This window comes from Parus major, chromosome 5 (assembly GCF_001522545.3).
Source record: "Parus major isolate Abel chromosome 5, Parus_major1.1, whole genome shotgun sequence".
Lineage (NCBI taxonomy): Eukaryota > Metazoa > Chordata > Aves > Passeriformes > Paridae > Parus > Parus major.
The window spans coordinates 11,506,281-11,523,116 of NC_031774.1; the positions used below are offsets into that span (position 1 = coordinate 11,506,281).

A 16,836-nucleotide genomic window follows, 5' to 3' on the forward strand; every position below is an offset into this window, starting at 1 on the left:
AAGGAAGGAAGGAAGGAAGGAAGGAAGGAAGGAAGGAAGGAAGGAAGGAAGGAAGGAAGTCCAGCAAAGCTCAGAAGAGCATGCATATGCTTACAGGAAAACACGTTTCTTACATTTGGACACGGAATTCTGATATGATTTTCCAAACAATACCATCACAGGAAACATTCATCTGCTAAAAAGAAAGCTTAAATCCTGGCTATTAACATTAATATTTCTATTACCATAGAAGCAAATACTAATAATCTATTGTTATAATCACAAAAGAATACATAGCTGTATAGAAGGAGGAAAAACAAATAAATATTGAAATTTACAATTATGGACAACAAATACAGATAAAGATCAAAAGGAGAACATTTAGGTTTTCCAGTAATATTTAGTAATAAACAATATTTGGAAATAATCACCAGTCCAGAAATTTGCTTTACAGCCACAATGAGCTTCCATGCTCTTCAAACAGCCCCAAAGTGGGATTCTGCTCTGGGAGCCTGACAGCTGTCTGCTATTAGTTTTATCTATTCAACCTCCAAATCCCAAACTCAGAGGTTACTGGTGTAGGTCAGTTGTGAGACTCTGTTGACTCTCTTGCCATTCGACATGGAAAACCAAACAACAAAGTCTGCTCTGTGTCAGCAAGCATTTCACATTCTTCGGTTTGTCATGCAAAGCACAAAGACCCTGATACAGTTCAAAATGGTCTTTGTATCTACAATCTTGTTTACCCTTGGAATACAAGCTTAACTTCCCACATGTCTGAAGTGTTTTGAAAGCCACTTCATACAATAGAAAAGACAGTGCTAATCTCTGGCAGTGGAACCAGAAATAGAGGGTTTCAGAAGAGCCTTCAAATAAGCACTGAGATCAACTTTATACTTATATACTTTGAGTGGAGGTGTATGAAAGGAACTATCTCTTCAGGAAAATCTAGTTACAGTGGTCTAAGATCGTGACTTTGCCATTACTAGATGCAAGATTACTAGATTACTTATTCAGCTGCTTAAATCAGGCAGTTTTCCCTCTTTTCACAGAATTGGCACCCATAATTCTGGAAACGGCAAGGTCCCTTCACCTGTCCACATGCTGCAGTGCAGGCTTCCAGGCAAGCACAAACTATTTTCATGGGCAAAAACAAAGTCCTGGCTTAGTCAGACGAACTGCTCCCTTGAGGGTACCTACCACCTTCCTTTAGCTTTGTAGTGAATAGCAGCTCCTGGACTAAACATCTTACTTAGATGCTATAGGAGAGATCTAAATACACCCTAAAATATAGGAATGAAGAATGAAAATCACAGCTACAAAAACAAAGGGCGCGACACCAGGGGGAAAGGTTTCAACAAGAAATGCAGCTCCTAAAGCCTAGGTCCAGACTATCTCTTACAGATGTTTACATCTAATCAAAACAGGCAATTCTGAAGAGGATTAGAACTACAGTGATAACCAAGCACATGAAGATTGACTTTGTAGGGAAGAGTTTGCAGTTGTAGCATGTTTTGTTTGGTTGGTTTTTGTACTGAGTGGTAGAATTGCACTTTCTCAGATGAAGAAATTCTTGAAAAAGGCAAAGAACTTCTCTCAGCTGTCTCGTCAGCCTGTGAAGGTACTAAACCAAGTATTAGAGAATACCTGAGTAAAAGAAGATTAGGATAATTCTTGGCTTCTTGAATGTACACACGTCCTTACTGCAATAAAATCTGCTCTTTTTTGTGGCCATGAATACATGGAGAAGGAATTGTCCCCAGGGAAAACCAATTCTAATTTTACAAAAAGTCAGTTAACTAATAGGCACAAAACTGCTTCAACAGCCAGCCCCCACAGGTCAATCATACAGCTGTTATTGCTACATGCCATGGTATTTTGGAGCCTGGATAGAATTTTTTACACAAACATAAACTCAGCTGAAAATTATCTACTTCCTAAAGTGATCCCATCCTTCAAACCCTCTCTAGCCTTCCAACAGCTCCCAGCCTAAGTTGGTTGTTGGAATTACACTCTTAGCTGCCATCATACAATGAGTAAAATTAGACCAAGCCTGAGAAACAAACAAAACTTTCAAACTTATCTCCATTCCATAATGCCTCTCTAAACAGAATTAACACTACAAAATCCTAGAGAAGTACTGCCTAGAATACTTCATCCAGTGTACTGCAAAATTTGTACTGCAAAAATCCCCCAAAAATTGTGAAAAAAGAAAAAAAAAAAAATATTATTACTGTGCTGAGCAAATTCACAGAAAGCTTATGTTACATAATGAAAATTTTTGCTTCTAGACCTGAAGAAAACTTTACAAGAAGTTTGTCATCTTTTAGATCACTGAAACAGATCTGTCTGAAGACACTGCTTCCCTTGACTAACCTTGCCATGTTTGTATGTAGTGTCCTCTTCTTCCTTTTGGTAATGCTCATTTCAGCCCCCAGGTATAGCTACTATACCTTTGTTTTGAACTATTTGTTGCTTAACCTTGCAATTACTTTATGTAATCTAAAACCACTTTGGATTGCAGTTTGCGAAAAGATTCCTTGGAAAATAAAAGTATATGGTATTGTGATTCTAATCAGCAGATCCCAGAGCCATAAACTTCAAAGAATCTTTGCAATGTGAATTTCCCCTGCTTCTGAGAGTCAGTTTTCAAGATAAATGTGGGATCTTTTAAAGACAGAGAGATGGATATCTACAGGTACCAAGGTACAACCTGCATATTTAGGAGCAGTAACACTTTTTTCTAATTTAGTGATAAAATCCAAACAGATAGTCAAACAGGGCAGTTGATCAGCTAGGCATAAATCATTTCACCAGTCCTGTGACTTTGCTGTTAAGCAACTCTAGATGGGCATACATACACAAATGGCAGTGACTCACAGCACACAGTGAGCAGTGAATGTTCAAAACCCCTATTTGTCTATATTATCCTAAAAATCATTTAGAGAGTTTAAGTTATTTTCTAGAAAATAATGCTTCTTTAGTATACGGGATCCTTATACAGGGTTGTTCCACTGTGCCAGCAAGGAAAAGAAATGGGAGAAGTGGAGCTTATAAATTATCTTAATTGTAGCAACTTAATCCAAGTGCAACTGCCAGGATGTTCTGGAAGTGAAGGAACTGTGAACTGATGGCATGTAATCTTCCAGGTAGAGTGGAAATAGCGTGGCAGCAGCTTTCTCAGCTGAGACCTCCTGAGGTCTGTAGATGACTTCAATGGATGTAGTTACTCCTCCTGACAGGAGACATCCTCCCTCTGCAAACTCATTCACACAAAACACCAGAGGAACCTCCCTGTGAGTTCCTTTCCTGCTCCACAAACACTTATGTCAACATTCCTGAGAAAGCAGGAGTAGGGATGATGCTGTGGGGGAAGGAGATGATGGGAATTCCACTGCCATTACAAGGCAAAATATTTGCTTCTACATATTATGACACCAATTGGGTCCACCTGAAGTTTAAGATATAACCTAGTCATGTTTTAACAATTTAAGATGAAGGCTATCCAGTCTAGGTGTCTACAGAAATCTATTCCAGAACAATTTTCTGTGTTTTGTCCCTATTCTTATATATATTGTGCTATCACTGTTAGAGCATTAAAACTCCAACAGTGATGAGATGGAGCAGTTCTGCTACACCTTCATTTTACTTCAGCTTCACTGTCTCAATTAAGAAGAAAAACTGAAACCAGTCAGAACTTTAAGCTGTCTTATGCTACCATAAAATTACAAAAATAATATTTTTTAAAAAAATTCCTTTTTCTTTTCCTTATATTATAAAATTTGCTATTGTCTACAATAAACCAGCACCTGGGGAAAAAAAAAATAATTCAGTGCAGGAAAGGAAATTTGATGCAGCTTCTTAAGCAATACCCATCAGCACCATGACTGTAATTCTGCTTTCAGCGGAATCTACCTCCTCCCAAAAGCAGTGACATCTTCTCTCCCCACTTTTTAAGACAGGACAATATTTCCCCCAACTTGATGACTTGCTTCAGCTTGCTTTTCAGCCCTTCTGAAGTACGATCCAACTTCCTCTGGTTAAGAAGGCAATCCAACAACTAACCCATCTTTGTAGTAATCTCATCACTGTAGCAGGATTCAAGAAACTAAATTGCAGTTAGTGAATTTAAACGTACTCCAGACAAAGAGGTTTACTCCACAAATGTGAAATACTCTCTACTACCGGAGCCAAGAGACATATAAATAACCTTATTCTGTTTTTATAAAATGCAAAATAGCAGCAAAATACTACTCTTCAGCTATTTTTGAAAACCATCATTTTTACCATTTGTACTGCACTCAATGACATTCTTACTAATAGCCAAGTATGCAGAGCAAGTGTGCTCTGCATGGAATGTCCTCTGGCTTTCTGCTCGGTTTCTGCTTCAGTTCCAACTCTTCTTTCCTGTCCATCTCCTGTCCAGGCTCCGCAGTCTCCTCTGGGATTATTCAAACATCCTTCCAAAAACAGGAAATGCTTCTAAAATGCTGACTGTCAGGAAGCAGATTCAGTCACAAATCTGAGTAAGAGCTAATTTGAACGTGGACTTGTTTTTAACCAAGCATGTGACAAGACTGGTACTGCAGTCATCAAATGTAATCAGGATACAGACACACTCTTGAAGAACAAGCTCAGCACTGTTTTTACTTATGGCCCATCAATGCTGTAGCTGCTGGAAGCACCAAGACAGCACAATCCACTCTTTGACAAGACAAATCATTACAATAAGGAGATGGGAAGACCTTTCTATGCCTTTATGCAAAGCCAGGTAATTAATGCAACCTCAAATAGAACTGTAAAAGAGAAACAATCCGAGTTAATCATGCTCAGCAGTAGTTTTTTAAGCACTTCATCGCTGATGATTTTTTCAAAAGGTCATATAGACACTTCCCTAATAGCATTAAAGTTACTCTTGACAAGCTCACATTCACAGCCTCCTGTCCAAGTCAAGGATGTGATAAATCAGGACAGGTCTGTTATCTCCTCTAAATAATGGCTTACACAGGTAAGCAATTACAGAAAGATTTATTCAGATCTAACTTACCTACACATATTACAAATGCAAGTTATATAAAGGAAGGCAAGGGCAAGATTTAGTCTCAGATCAAGCAGCTGTTTCTGACAGTGTGAAATCAACTTAAATAACCAGATGGCACACACCAAGTCTATATATATAGAACAGACAAAAAAATAGGATATTTATGTCCAACCTTGAAAAAAAATAATCCCTAACTAAATTTAAAAAAAAATCACAAACTAAATAAAAAGGTATTTTATTGCCTTTTTTGATTTAAAATCCCTTTGTTCTAGGCAAACTGAAATTATCTTGAAGTCAACAAGCAAGTTCAGCTGTGTTGTGCAATGCTTCCATTAACCTTGCAATCAAGCACTGAATCCAATGCCCTTGTTTGGATTTCCCTGCTGCAGGGGAAAATGTACTTTGTAAGGGCTGTATTTTACCTTACCAGAGCCAATGAATAAAAGCCTCACAACTAAACTTTTGCAACTAATAGCATAAGAAACTAAACAAGCTAGCATATCACAAAAATTCCTGATAACTTTTTAATGATTAACCTCATGCCCGCAGGTTCACAGTCTTTCACACTTGTACTCCCATGCATTCAGTTAACATCTGCTTTGAACAAGTTAAATAGAATCTTAATATCTATTCTGCATGTACCAATAAAGCAACCCAGTACCCCTCCTCACTGTCTCACAGAATGAAGAAAACAATTAATTACTGCACAGTTTTATTCAACTCCTTTTCCTTATGGCCATTTTCACCCCAGAATACTCCTTGAACTATGATTTTTTGTTTAATCTGCACATCATGGTCACCCAGCAAGCCAAGACGAGCTATCTTTAAATCACTGTCCTCCTGTCAGAATTCCCTCATGTCCTGCTAAGGTATTATATTCTAAATAGAAAAGACTAAATCAAAGCAACATATCACCAGCTCTGGGGTCAAGGGTTATTTTTCTGCCATGCAGAGTCTTTATTGTGTGTAAAGTCTGTCCCCCTCTAAGTGAACTGAAAGGATGATTTTCAAAGCTTGAACAACTGACATCCTAGGGATTGCATTTCAGTGGGTCACAGCCCCATTCTAGGTGGAATACACTTAAACACTCAAATAATCCCTCTTGTTAAATGTTCCTAATTGGTGCCTGATGTGTGGTATCTTCAGGAAAGGAGCTCAGCAAACAAAAAGTGTTGCAAGCACAGAAAATATTGGATGGGGGAAGGAGCCAATGACAGGAATGTAACACCAGCTCTCCAGAAAGCTGTTACTTAAACAACAATATACTTTATCTTAGACAAATGCTGAATTTTAAACAGATGTTTTTGCTTCGGTGGCAATGTTCAGAAGAAGCCACAGCAGCAGAAGCAGATGACACTTGATTTGTCTCTAGCTGCATCACAAGCTGGAAACGCCCTCACTCACAGGACTAGCAGTGAGTGCTGGTTGGGTTTCAAGCTGCAAATTTCAAGAGATATGAATTCCTGGAAAAATACAGGCATATTTTACAACTGGCAAGCATATGCTGACCTGTAATTCAAACTGAGCTGAGATTCTCTGTTTTAGTTCTTTTGTTTAGATTTGACATTCTGCTCTTTACTAATATCACAAGGACACCAAAGCAGATCTAGGTCTAAATCTTTGCAGATTTAGATTTAGTTTGCTTAAAAAATAAGGTTAGATTTGCCATCGCTTGTGTTTCCTTAGTAATACCTGCATCACAATGAAGAAAGTATCGGTAATATCCAGCTCAGTCAAGTAAATTATGTCCTGGGAATGACTTACAGATTTTAAAAAAGAGAGAAAAGTTTTAGTTCAAAAATTGGTTTGAATGTGTACCTCAAAATTAATGTTTTATACTTAGAGGCCCATGATGGAAGAAAAAGGATACAGTCACTTACTGCATCAACAGTAACACTGATCAGGCTTTTGAAGGGGAAGAAGCAGCTGTGCTAACCTCATTAAAAGCAACAGTATTTAACCCATTTATATCTTTACATTTACAGAATTTTCACTGGGCTTCTTTGTGACTGCACACCCATAAATTATGGATTTCCAGTCCCCTAATTCTTGACATTTGGCCCTTGACTGTTCACATTGAATCACTAAAATTGGAAGAGAATCAATGGACATGAGGAGAGAATTCAGTCCTTTCCATTTGAAACACTACTAAAACAGGAGTTTAACACTTTCTTGTGTTGCCTCCCATCCACAAAAACACAGGGGAGATTCCAGCAAAGCACTCAGGAGACATAAAACTAGCATTTCTCTCAACACCTCCATGAACACACAACCCAAAATACTCTGGAGAAATTTATATCCACGCATCGAGTGCCTGGATTGCCACGGGTGTTTAGCCCCTACCTGTCGGCGTCGCCGAGCCCCAGGGCTGTGCTACGCTGCAGCGTCTCCCGCACCGTGGCCATGCTGTCGGGCAGCCGGTTCAGCCGCCGCGTGTACAGCCCCAGCCCGCCGTCAGTCAGGTACCTGACAACAAAATGCCATGTTCAGTATAACAATAAAAAATTCACATATTATCACAGCACCTATGATGCATTTTCCCCGGTTTTAAGTTAAGGATGTTACACAAAATCAGAAGCAAGGAAAACAACATTCTTGATTAGATCAGAGGTATCCTCTCATCATTCTCCATTACACCTTGCATGCTCTCTCATCACCAAGACTCAAATTTCAACATAAATGTGTTAACAGATACTTAAAGAAAACTTAGCTTTCATTAAGGATACCTATATGGAAGTAATTTAATATTTGTGAATGCTATCATTAATGACCCTTTCTTGCCCAAAAAATACATGGCCTATACCACCCTGTATTTTTCTGCATGGGCTAAAACACAATCAAAATTTCAAATCAAGTTAACTGCAAAAATTACATTGACTAAATCCCTAGTTTTTGTCAATGACTAATAAAATTAAAGTATTCCACAACTTACAGAAATCACCATGGATGAAAACTTTTTTGCAACCTTTTGGTTCCTACATTCTACTCTGGCTGCAACTGTGACCTAGACACACCTACATTTTAAAATTACTATTTACTATCATGATTCTTAGGCACTTAGAAATGCCAGGTGCACATATGACCCTTCATAAATTGCTAAGATAGCACATTCCTTACTTTCTGGTTTAGACAAATGAAAAATTAATGTTAAATTGAACAGAGGCAATACATGGCAGGCAATGGCATGGAGCGAGCCCTGCGTTACCACCATCAGTTCATCAGTTGATGCAGGTCTATATGAGCAGCACTGACAGCTGAGTAAACACACCATGAAGATTTTCACACACTTGAGACTGAAATAACTCCAACAACCCCCAGCACTATGGTCACCGTTTCCAGCACACTGCTGGACAAGCACCACATCCCGCTGAGACAGGAGCTGAAAGGAGCAGATCTCCTCAATCCTTTAGCAACTCTGACAGCAGACCACAGAATAATATCCAGATACTCAGGACACCTTCCTCTGGCATAAGAAAGCACACAGCTTTCTCCCTGATAGTGAGACTCCTTCACCTATAGCAGGAACGGAGAGATGCTCCAATGCTCCGAGCTGCAGGAAGCAGTGTCTCTGCTGGCAAGATCTCACTGTGCACATGTACTTTACCCAGCCCAGATTTGATTACTACATTTAGAAAAATGAGATGGTGAGCAGCTGGGAAGCCTTGCCCAGTATGTTGACTAGCATTGCAGTTCGATGAATAAATCTGTACAGGGCCATCCCAGCAGCAACCCAGGAGTCTCTGTGGAGTCTAACGAAGAGGTTGCCAAGCCCATCAAGTCAGACACAGGAGTATTCCCCATTCAGCAAATCTGTGGGGATTCTCCCAACTCATAAACAAAGACTGTAAAAAGCACAAGGAGCAGTTGTGGTGTAGCATGTAGAATTCACCTTAGGTTTGGCATTCTAACTTGTGTTTGACAGTTTATAAATATTTTATCATGGAAGAATATTTTTTTTTCCTTAAGGTACTTAAACAAAGGGGAAGAAGAGAAAAGCAGAGCTTCAGACCATAGTGTTATAAAACATGCAAAGAGTATTTTGCAATAACATCTCATGTACATACACTGATTGGTTTAATGCAGGAACATGTCTGTACACGAAACAAGTTTCTGTGTGAATACTCTTTGTACATGTGCTAGAAAACGCAGCTTCTGGCTTTGCTCAAACTCCTGGCATATTAGTCATTTGATAAAAAAGATCTGAAATAGATTGTTTTCCATATCTATCACTCAGAATATGTGGAAATAAATTTAATACTCTTTAGAGTGAGCCATACTGAAATCAATGTCTTTTCACTAGCATCAGTGTATTTAATCTTCTACACAGAAGCCCAACGAGCTAAAAGATTAAAATAACACTGCAGTAGCTCAAATTGAACATTTTTTTCAAGCACTGATAAATCTTACATTAGCCAATGGGAGCTAGATGGCTTTGTCACCTCTAACAACTAGATCATGACAGTTTACTAAACAAGTCCATGTGAAAAAGCACAGACATAAATGCTGACTTTTACCCCCATGCCAATAACACCAGTTTCTTACATGCCAGAACAACATAGGATAGATTTTTGTATTTAGAAACAGACTTGTATAATCACAGACATCACAGTTTGAAAGCTTTATATCTTATTTTTATTTCACACAATATCCTATACCTAGGAATGTTTAATTTTGAAAACACGCCAAAACCAACAATGCCTTAAGTCCTGCATGCAACAGCAAGGTGTAGGAAGAAGGAAAGGCACTAGCTTCTAATGTCTGTGAAGGAAAACACATTTAAAATAAATACAATTTAAAATAAATAAAAAAAAAACTTTTATTATCCAAAGCTACAGGTGCCACAAACCTCCAGCCACTGCCTTCTTTTCCTTCCTCTCCATCCCTTCAAACTTCAGTTGTCTTGGCTTTAAGAAACTATCTTGCCCTTATGAATACATTATTACTACTGCAGATTTTTGCTTTATGGGAAAGGAGAATATAATGAAGGCACATTTTTCTAAAGAAAATCTTCCAATATTTTATGCAGGGGGAAACAAGACCAAGGAAATTATATCCTGTATATAACTGTAACAGTACTCAGAGTTACTGGATTAATTGTCCTATCACATCCATACAATGTGGAACCCAAGAATATTTGCCTCTCCTCTACAATGACACATTGCAGTCCAAACAACTGTATTACGCCTAAGTGTAATTTATCTGACTTTTCATATTAAAAATCATGACAAATTTGCACTAAAAGCCTTGCTAGCATGACTGCTAAGAATTCTGCAAGCACATTCAGTGCAAAACAAAGAGAACTTTGAAGTATTCGTTTACCTGCCCCAAAACAAGAAAAAGTTTAAAAATATCATACGGGGAAAAGCACAGAATCCAGATTCTGACTTTTATAGAGGTAGGTAAATTGTACAAAAAATTTAATCTCATGGATACTTTATGAATGCTACCAACAGCCAGAGGAGAATGACTGCCTTTAAGGAAGCTGAATATAATAATATTTAATGAATGGGCAGTGAAACAGTGATGAGGTTGGTTAAAAGGAGTTTTTGATCTTTCCAGAAATTAATGTCCAAATACTCATCGCTTTAGCTTCGCTCTTCATCAGCAAGGAAAAAAAAGATAACCAAATTTCTGATAATATAAAAAGATTCAGGTTAAACAAGAGCAGTATTATGCATTTCTAACATACAATTAGGACTTCTAGCCCACTTCCTAGGTGACACTTTTTTCCGATTAGAAAGTGGCTACCTACCCTGCATTACAGGCATAGCATAACTTGCTTTGGACAACCTAACCTTTAAGCCTCTCTTTTCTTTAGCCAAATACACCCTTTCTGTGCCTCTGAAATCTTGAGCGCCGTAACAAGCCCTTCCAAGTGTAATATTTTTAGAGTATTTCTGATGCTTAAGTGATTTAGTCTCCTTTCCTGAAAGGCACATTGAGGAAACACGAATGGTCATGCAAAATCCAGTGGTCTGAATCACTTGATTTCTGTCTGCACTCTACTTACTGACAGATACAGCCAGCCAACAGCACAGTTACTTTTATGGTCTGACTACTCTACCACTTCATATATATTCATTTCACTCCTTAACACATGAATATGAATTTTCCAAGTTTGAAAATAGATAGCCAAGGGAAAAATATTCTTTACTTAAGAATTAGGAAGAGAAGGAGTAGCAGGTAAATCAGCAACACACAACAGACTGGGCAAGCTGACCCTTACGTGCTCAGGATCCTGTAATTCCATAATCCCAATCCCACAAGCAGGAGAGCAGCAAGGTAGCTCAAATGGGACCCGACTCTGGCAGCTCAGGTGCTCCTGCCTTCTTCTTAGTGTTTTGGATTACAGGCTGGTGTGGAAATAGCTGCCCAGGTATCTCCTGGGCAGAGGACTTGCCCAGCAACCCAAGAGTTTGAAACTTTAAGAAACAAAAAGCTTGAGGGAATTCACATAACATCTGCTTTGACATGAGGAAATGTTCTCTTATTGATGTAGCAGTAACACTGTTATCCTTAATTCTTTCCTTTAAATTTCTCTTTTCACTAGGCTTCATCTGTCTCATCATTACAGTCAGTTAAACGAGATCAAGAGGCTTAAGGAGCTTTGAGTATCAAAGAACAACTCTAACTTTGCCAGTCACTAAAAACCCACAGCAGAGAATTCCCCAGTGCTGTTACTGAAATATGCCAAATGGGATCAAAACCATCCTGTTACTGCAGCTATGAATATGTCCTAAATCTGACTTAAAAAGAAATGCTACCCCTAACAGCTGGATGATGACAACTGCAAATTTCCAGTTTAGTATCAATTTGATCTGCATTTTTCATCTTAACACTGGCATTAGACCATATGGGCTTTTCCCATGTTTATATGCCCCAAAATCTTTCCAATCACTGCTCCTGCCTGACTTGAATCAGTACTTGATAAGTACTCGATCTCTCTAACCAAATGGCTGGACACAGACCCTGTCTACCAGCCTGGGGTTGGTATAAATTCCATTATTGATCCCTGTGAATTTCAATAAGAACATTCAAGAACAGGATTAGGTCCTGAGCTTGCAGTAGAAACTCCTAATATAATGCCCAATCCCTAATATTAGACCAAATATTACAGTTCAAGTTCATAGAAGGGCAAACCTATTGCTCAATTAATAAAATTTAATTTATATTTAAGGTAGTCTATAATTTATAAATTAATAGAGTTTTGCTAATAATCAGTAAACAGATGAATGAACTACAAATTGTTTTGCAGGTGCTTAACCCAAACATTGAGTAAGACCTGAACAAATTACTTGCAGACTCAAAAATCCTAATCATTGCTGGAAAGGAGGAGATACCTGTTACACTAACAGGTAAAACAGGAAAAATTAGATTATGCAAAACTTAGAAAGTATATATTAGTTTCATAGTTTAGAGAAACCTCTCACGTGTGAATCACTAATAGCATGAATAGTGCTGCTTATTCATGTTATTTAAACTAGTCTAAAAGCAAAACAAGTTCATCCCATTAACTACTTAATGCTCAGGCCTTTTTCCATGGAAGAAAAAAAAAGAGAAATCTGCAGAAATAAGTGGCTTCTATGAAATCAGTACTCTTCTGTCTTGAGATGTATTGAAGCTGCCTGGCACATAAGTCCTTCAGCAGCCATCAAATAAGAATTTTTGGGCACAGCTGCCCAAGGTTAATTTTTTTTTTTTTTATATCTTCTCAGCTTCAAGCAGTCTTCAGGCAAGGAATTCCAAGGACAGTGCAGCCTGTAAAGAAGTTGGGTGGTTGTTGCTCCTGCACACCCCCACATTCAGAACAACAGCTTCTGACAGAGCTTTTGAAGAAACTAGTTTCCTGAGGAATAAGCAGTCTTAGATACACATAGTCAAAGAGAAGCTGTCAATGCTTAAAAGAGTATTAGACTGAAAAAAAGTGTCTCTCATATGGCTGCAGCCATTTCTGTTCCAGAGGAGAGTCTCCAGTGTATGATCCTCTTTCCAACACTCACTCCCATCTGTTACCAAGGGCACCACAAATTCACCTTCACCTCAAGGAGGCCTGCTCTACCATTGCTTTTAAAACTCCTTACAAAATCTAGTCAGCCAAGACAAACTGGGCTGGAGTCAGACTGGAAAACACTCAAGAGGTCAATCCTTTCAGGTGTGCAAGTACCACTCTGATTCCCAGGGAAACACAGGTGGAAACTCATTACTGAAAAAAGGACAATACTCACACCCACCAAGTACCACCACCAGCAGGCTGCTGGCCTGAAGCCAACTGAAGGCCCACCAGAATCAGGCAGTTGTTCAATGGGGCTTTGCACATGCTAATTTTTATTTCAATGCCTGAATTCTTTTTCAGAGTCCATTTCAATGAAAATCGTAGAACTAAGCTATAGAATAAGTGATCCATTTTTCATCACCTCTTCAATTCTCTTCAGGAGAGGAATGAACTGTGACCAAACAGGATTAAGGAGGGGGTGCAGCTTCTCCAGAGGTTCTCAGCAGCATCAGCAGCAGAGCAAGAGTAACTCCACAGCAACTTTGGATTATTCCCTCGTACCCACTCTTTTCCTGTAGATGATCCACATCAACACAGTGTGAATGACTGCATCCCCCTCTACTGGCTAGCCCCAGACTGGGATCCTGTTTTGTCCTTTAGAAGCTGTACCTTCACTCAAATCACAACAACCTGTTGGCACTGATGCAGCAGTTCAAACACTGCTGAAGTGTTTATTACAGAAAGAAGCCCAAAATAAGTTAACTGCTATTAAATGGTATTTTGGTAATTGTTAACAATACTTTAGTCTGTAGAAGTAAGCAAAAATACAAAACACCACAACTACTACATTTATTTTATTGATTAACATTACATATGACCTAACATGGGTATTTTACCACTATACTGAAAAAAAATCCTGATATATAAGGTTATAACTCATAGGCCTACACTGTCTTCCTGTGCTGAATCACACTGCAAGAAAGGTTCTATGGAAGTGTGTGATCTGAAATATCACTTGAGATAAATTATAAACACTGTCTTAGTGATGAAGCTGACATAAGAACTACTCCTGAAGTGAGTGCAATATTTAAGAATATTTGAAACAATATACAAAATTAATAATATTGAATGTGTTTGTGCAATATCCTACCCATGTCTCCTGCGAAGAACTGCAAGTACAGTTCTTGGAATAAGAATACAATCTTTATTTCAACACTGCCATAATTTTTTCTTTTCATTTTTACAGCACCAAGTAATCTCTGACTTTAAATCCAAACTCAGTTGCAACCTTCTTTGCTATAAAGTCAGAAGTGAATGTTTCTATCTCTTTTCAGGAAAATCAGTTTTGAGTTTGCTTGCCTGAGCCCTTCATTATTTGTGTTAATTATCCATTTACCATATATAAATACTATTCTGCAATGTTGAAAAGATCACAGTATAGAAATAGCCAGCCCTAGTGAGATGAAAAGCAGTTCAAATGAACACTCTGCTCAAACACAGAAGAAAAATAAAACCAACCTTCTAATGAGTCTTAGTCATGTTGAAGTGCTAAAGCCATAAAATGAATGCAGTTTCACCCACCCACTGAATTTAGCTGAAACCTTATCACTAAAACCATATTATTTAAAGAACAGTGTCCAGTAAATGACTAATACACTTTAACCCAAAGTGTATAGAAAAAAATACAGTGGTAATAACTAAGGAAAGAAATAGGTCAGAAAAGCCCATAGACAGAGCATTGAATCAATGCACAGGGCACCCATTCTCATTCAGCCCAGGATTAGCTCAGGCACTCCTGATTTCCAGCCAGCCACAAGCTACCTGGAACAGCAACTACTCCTTCTGCAGACAGCTTAAAAGGAAAGGGTTTCTCTCACTTTCTGTTACCAATAACAAATTCTCATTAGCAGCAAGCTGCAGAATCATCCTCCTCCTCCTCCTGTGAAACCTCAGCCCTAGAGGAGGTCTGTTATACCACCTGTGACCCTGACATCTGAAGAAACTGTCACTGTCTGACTGGTAAATAGCACAAAACCAAGAAACAGCTGGAAGAATCCTACAAATACCAACTACACTTCAACATTCAGTGCAATCAGTCCTCAGTTTCAGCTCTTTTTTGCTTCCCAACAGATGTAACTCCTAAATGTGAGCCTACTTCAGAACTCTATTTCAATGATAGTTTTGGTCCATGAAGGGCACAGTGCTTTTAGGTGAGTTTGATACTTGGGCAGAAGCAGGGGCAAAATCTGACTGCCCAGTCCAAAGTGGCCTGTTCTCCCTTTTAGCATCCTTCACGCACATTCCAAATTCAACTGCATCCAGTGCGTGTAAAACAATCCTCAGGGAGCACAAAGGTTTGAATAAACAAGAAGCAATCATAACCCCATGAGGATTGTGCATGCAAACATATTACGAAGTTGTGGAAACAGAGACGTGGAATGGGAATATATCACCACCAAATCATCAAATATGGGGAGATAAATAAAACTGTAAAATGTATTCCCCAAGAACAACCACTGCCCCCACAGGAGGTGGCTGCAAGGAGAATTTTCGCACAGTGTCTTGACCATTGCTGTAACACAAGCTGGAACAGCCGTGCTTCTACAACAAATGATTTTGACAAAGGTGTGTCTGCATACCCAAAGCCATTTTCTGAGAAAACTTGTGATCAGCACTAATCAGCGTATCCATGCTGTTAATTCTGCATAGAAAGCTGCACACTTATGGTAATGAAAACAGGGACAGATGATTAATTAAATGAAAATAATTATAAAAGGCTTTTTTCTTTTTGGGGACCAACATCTCTCTTGCTGCATTCCAATAAAAGATAAAAAGAAAATTAACTCTACATCTCATTAAAGAAAACTGGGGCTAAGGAGACAAAAAAAGTAGGAATGCGCATGTTAGTAGCCAGAAAGAGACTGAAGTGGACAAAAACCTTCTGAACAAATGCAAAAAGTCCATGAGAATTAACATTCCCATCTGGGACAATCTTTAGGGTAGAGAGGTGAGACAATTCTGGTATACCTTCCACTGAGGCTCTGAGCCTCCAGCTCAGCGAGTCACCAAAAGGAGTGGGCTGGGGGCTCAATCCCCAGGGCTCACACAAATCCTACTCCTGTTGCTTCATCACTGGGTTATGTTTTAGACCCTGTTAAAAGGGAACTTCTTACCTTTGATCCACCCCCTGGAGACTTGCTTAGTTTAAGAGCTGTTCTCTGTCTCTTTGGATACCCTGTCTTAGCCCTAGGAAAGCAATCCCAGGGTCTGCCAGAGCTCTGCTTGAGCAGACTCATTAGGGGAGGCCAAACAAAACTTCCCATGACCCAGGACATTTCAGAGAAAGCACCAGGATCACAGGGCTAAACTAGTTTTTCTTGGCTATTGGAATTATTTTGGCTGAAACAAATATTTTGGCTTCCTTCCTTATCAGTTTGCCAATGAAAACACAGCTCCAAGGTTTTCAGACTCTAGGATTGTGACAATTCTGAAAAATGACAAAGTGAAACATATACCAGCTAATAAAGAGCTATTCATGCTCTAAATATCCTCTTGTGCTGCTCTGCACATAGTGTAGCTGGCTTCTGGAAATGTTGAGCCTGTTTGCCCTACCACTGATCTTGGTGATTTGTTCTGCAGCATGTCACACGGATGCTTTCTTTACAAGCAACCTCTCTGATTTCTAAGCAGTTTATTATTCCTCTCCCACAAAAACACAATACCATCCTATTTTTTCTTACTATTTGAATTAAACAGACTTTGGGGAAGATAAGTTATAGAACAGGCTACCAACCATCTGTTCACACTGGAGATGGCAACCCAG

At 38.8% G+C, this 16,836-nt stretch overlaps 1 protein-coding gene across 3 annotated transcripts in view; it reads right to left on the reverse strand.

Moving 5' to 3' along the window:
* Nucleotides 1-16,836, reverse strand: part of NAV2 (neuron navigator 2) — a 208,309-nt gene that overhangs the window by 73,806 nt on the left and 117,667 nt on the right. For all 3 annotated transcript variants that reach the window (XM_015630835.2, XM_015630834.2, XM_015630833.3), the window contains one exon: nucleotides 7,364-7,486. In XM_015630835.2, the coding sequence (XP_015486321.1) occupies nucleotides 7,364-7,486 (123 nt within the window). The remainder of the gene's footprint in view (nucleotides 1-7,363; nucleotides 7,487-16,836) is intronic.